Source organism: Littorina saxatilis, unplaced genomic scaffold (assembly GCF_037325665.1).
Source record: "Littorina saxatilis isolate snail1 unplaced genomic scaffold, US_GU_Lsax_2.0 scaffold_2351, whole genome shotgun sequence".
In the NCBI taxonomy this organism is placed as follows: domain Eukaryota; kingdom Metazoa; phylum Mollusca; class Gastropoda; order Littorinimorpha; family Littorinidae; genus Littorina; species Littorina saxatilis.
The window spans coordinates 8847-12336 of NW_027127984.1; the positions used below are offsets into that span (position 1 = coordinate 8847).

The 3490-nt window shown below is 48.4% G+C and overlaps 1 protein-coding gene across 1 annotated transcript; it reads right to left on the reverse strand.

Annotated features, from left to right (window-relative positions):
- Positions 1 to 228: 228 nt before the first annotated feature.
- LOC138956356 (keratin-associated protein 16-1-like) lies at positions 229 to 2690 on the reverse strand (the record flags this gene model as incomplete). The annotated part of the gene is made up of 2 exons (XM_070327734.1): positions 2659 to 2690; positions 229 to 1600 (listed from the first exon to the last, which is right to left on the reverse strand). Coding segments are annotated over exons 1-2 (1404 nt in total), but the record flags the coding sequence as incomplete, so codon positions are not given.
- Between the last annotated feature and the right edge of the window lie 800 nt (positions 2691 to 3490).

Below are 3490 nucleotides of genomic sequence, written 5' to 3' on the forward strand. Positions count from 1 at the left end.
ACCACACAATGAGCAACGGCTTTATGGGAAAGAGGAAGTCTGACCAATGAAGCCCATGCATGGTCATGTCGGCCTGAAGAAATTAAGAGCCAAGCCAATGAAAGCAGAGCGGGGATGAGAAACTAGATAGAGAAGCTAGATAGAAAGATAGAACGCCGATGATAATTTAGGCTCTGAGACAGTATGGAAAGTAAGTGAAGGCTTGGATGAAAAAAGATCCGGAGATACCAGCAGAGACCAGATGCGCGAAGACAAGATGCAAAGCGGCGTAGGGAGAAGCGGTGGGGGCTGGATTTGGTGTGGGATGGCAGCAATAGCAGGACAGGCTAAGGGCTGGATTTGGTGTGGGATGGCAGCAATAGCAGGACAGGCTAAGGGCTGGATTTGGTGTGGGATGGCAGCAATAGCAGGACAGGCTAAGGGCTGGATTTGGTGTGGGATGGCAGCAATAGCAGGACAGGCTAAGGGCTGGATTTGGTGTGGGATGGCAGCAATAGCAGGACAGGCTAAGGGCTGGATTTGGTGTGGGATGGCAGCAATAGCAGGACAGGCTAAGGGCTGGATTTGGTGTGGGATGGCAGCAATAGCAGGACAGGCTAAGGGCTGGATTTGGTGTGGGATGGCAGCAATAGCAGGACAGGCTAAGGGCTGGATTTGGTGTGGGATGGCAGCAATAGCAGGACAGGCTAAGGGCTGGATTTGGTGTGGGATGGCAGCAATAGCAGGACAGGCTAAGGGCTGGATTTGGTGTGGGATGGCAGCAATAGCAGGACAGGCTAAGGGCTGGATTTGGTGTGGGATGGCAGCAATAGCAGGACAGGCTAAGGGCTGGATTTGGTGTGGGATGGCAGCAATAGCAGGACAGGCTAAGGGCTGGATTTGGTGTGGGATGGCAGCAATAGCAGGACAGGCTAAGGGCTGGATTTGGTGTGGGATGGCAGCAATAGCAGGACAGGCTAAGGGCTGGATTTGGTGTGGGATGGCAGCAATAGCAGGACAGGCTAAGGGCTGGATTTGGTGTGGGATGGCAGCAATAGCAGGACAGGCTAAGGGCTGGATTTGGTGTGGGATGGCAGCAATAGCAGAACAGGCTAAGGACTGGATTTGGTGTGGGATGGCAGCAATAGCAGGACAGGCTAAGGGCTGGATTTGGTGTGGGATGGCAGAAATAGCAGGACAGGCTAAGGGCTGGATTTGGTGTGGGATGGCAGCAATAGCAGGACAGGCTAAGGGCTGGATTTGGTGTGGGATGGCAGCAATAGCAGGACAGGCTAAGGGCTGGATTTGGTGTGGGATGGCAGCAATAGCAGGCCAGGCTAAGGGCTGGATTTGGTGTGGGATGGCAGAAATAGCAGGACAGGCTAAGGGCTGGATTTGGTGTGGGATGGCAGCAATAGCAGGACAGGCTAAGGGCTGGATTTGGTGTGGGATGGCAGCAATAGCAGGACAGGCTAAGGGCTGGATTTGGTGTGGGATGGCAGCAATAGCAGGACAGGCTAAGTCAGGCCGTCGATCAGTTCGGCCTTGAGATTGTCCCAGAGGTAACGACGTTGGGTGTTGGGTAAGAAAATATTCGCAGATACCAAAGAAGGCTTGAGGCCTGAAGACAAGATGCGAATCAGTGAAGGGAATGAATTGTGTGTGTGTGTGTGTGTGTGTGTGTGTGTGTGTGTGTGTGTGGGGGGGGGGTTAAGGGCTGGATTTAGGGTTTGGGTGGGGAAAAGAACTGAAGCATAGAACTGCTGATGCCTGTGAACTTTGAAGTTGTCTGTATTCACGACTAAAGAGGATTTTGAATGATGTGAAAAAACCTGCTGCGCAAGCAGTAAGTCAGGTTTGGAGGCCAAACAGGTATCACTATCAATGAAATCATGGCGAGGATGGAAGGAGCTGAAATTCGAGAAGAAACAGGACAGCCTAAGGGCAGACCACGCAATGCCGTCAATCAGTTCAACCTTGAGACGGTATAGGAGTCAATGACATCTTGGATGGATCCTTCGGTAAGATAAGATCGGCTGATGCCAGTGGTCATGTAGGCTTGGAGACAGGAGGAAAACCAGTTAAGGCATTCAATATTTCAGGCCTGGAATTTGGGATGGGTTTTGGTAAAGAGACCTACAGAATGACAGAACTACTGACGCTAGTGGTCACTTATAGGCTGTGTCTGAAAGTTTGATGATGTATGTATGTCGTTGATGGCTTGGGAGGGACTTGGAATGGCGCGGGGTAGGATTGCTGATGCTAGTGATAATTTAGATTGGGAGAGAATAGATGGAAGTCGGCGAACACAAGCCCGGGGGTATGGACATTTTTGTGTGAGGTTTTGGAGGGAATGAACGGGAAGTGAATGATCGGGAAGGGAATGAACGGGAAGTGAATGATCGCAGTAATATGATGATTGAGGACGTGTCAGTTCTGGCAGGAAAGAGCTGCCTGCCTGTCCTCAGGGTAAAAAGTCTTCCCATCAATCTGTCGATAGCGAATACGCCATTTTGCAACCTGTGGGTAATGCATTTATGATTTATTCATGATTGTAACTTTTGTTAAAATAAACTTATGTTTAAACCAATGCATTTATGACTGCAGCCTTTGGACAATGGTCTCATAGAGCTGCAGCTTCAAGACGTAACATCATTTATTCACAATTACGATACACACCTGTTGGGACGGGCAGCTTCAAGACGTAACATCATTTATTCACAATTACGATACACACCTGTTGGGACGGGCAATTGTACTTTTGCAACGCTTTACAAATCCGTTGGCAGTGTTACATCCAAAGAACAGTATACTCACTGTGAAATGTGAACTTCGAGCAAATGCCAATTTCAAGATCAAGACGGCTCCAGAAAAAAATATCTCTACTCACTGTAATCTGTGTGCACACTCCTTTGCAAAGTGGTCGTATGTCCGTTGCTACCACTCAAGATTCAAATGGAAGCAGACAATGCAGAATTACGAAAGGATCGAAATAAGGCGGAACTCTTATTTTAGGTTTGTGTTTATGTCTAAAAAAAAAAAAAAAAGGGAGTCTTCAAATGGAAATACTTTTCAGAAGTTATGAACAGAAAATCAGAAAAGGCAAGGAGGGGAAACATAATGGGGGAGAGGGTTTGTGAGGATTCCACTGTTCTGCGTAGGGATACACTATTTGATTCCACTGTACTGCGTGGGGATACACTCTTTGATTCCACTGTACTGCGTGGGGATACACTATTTGATTCCACTGTACTGCGTGGGGATACACTATTTGATTCCACTGTACTGCGTGGGGATACACTCGTTGATTCCACTGTACTGCGTGGGGATACACTCTTTGATTCCACTGTACTGCGTGGGGATACACTATTTGATTCCACTGTACTGCGTGGGGATACACTCTTTGATTCCACTGTACTGCGTGGGGATACACTCTTTGATTCCACTGTACTGCGTGGGGATACACTCTTTGATTCCACTGTACTGCGTGGGGATACACTCTTTGATTCCA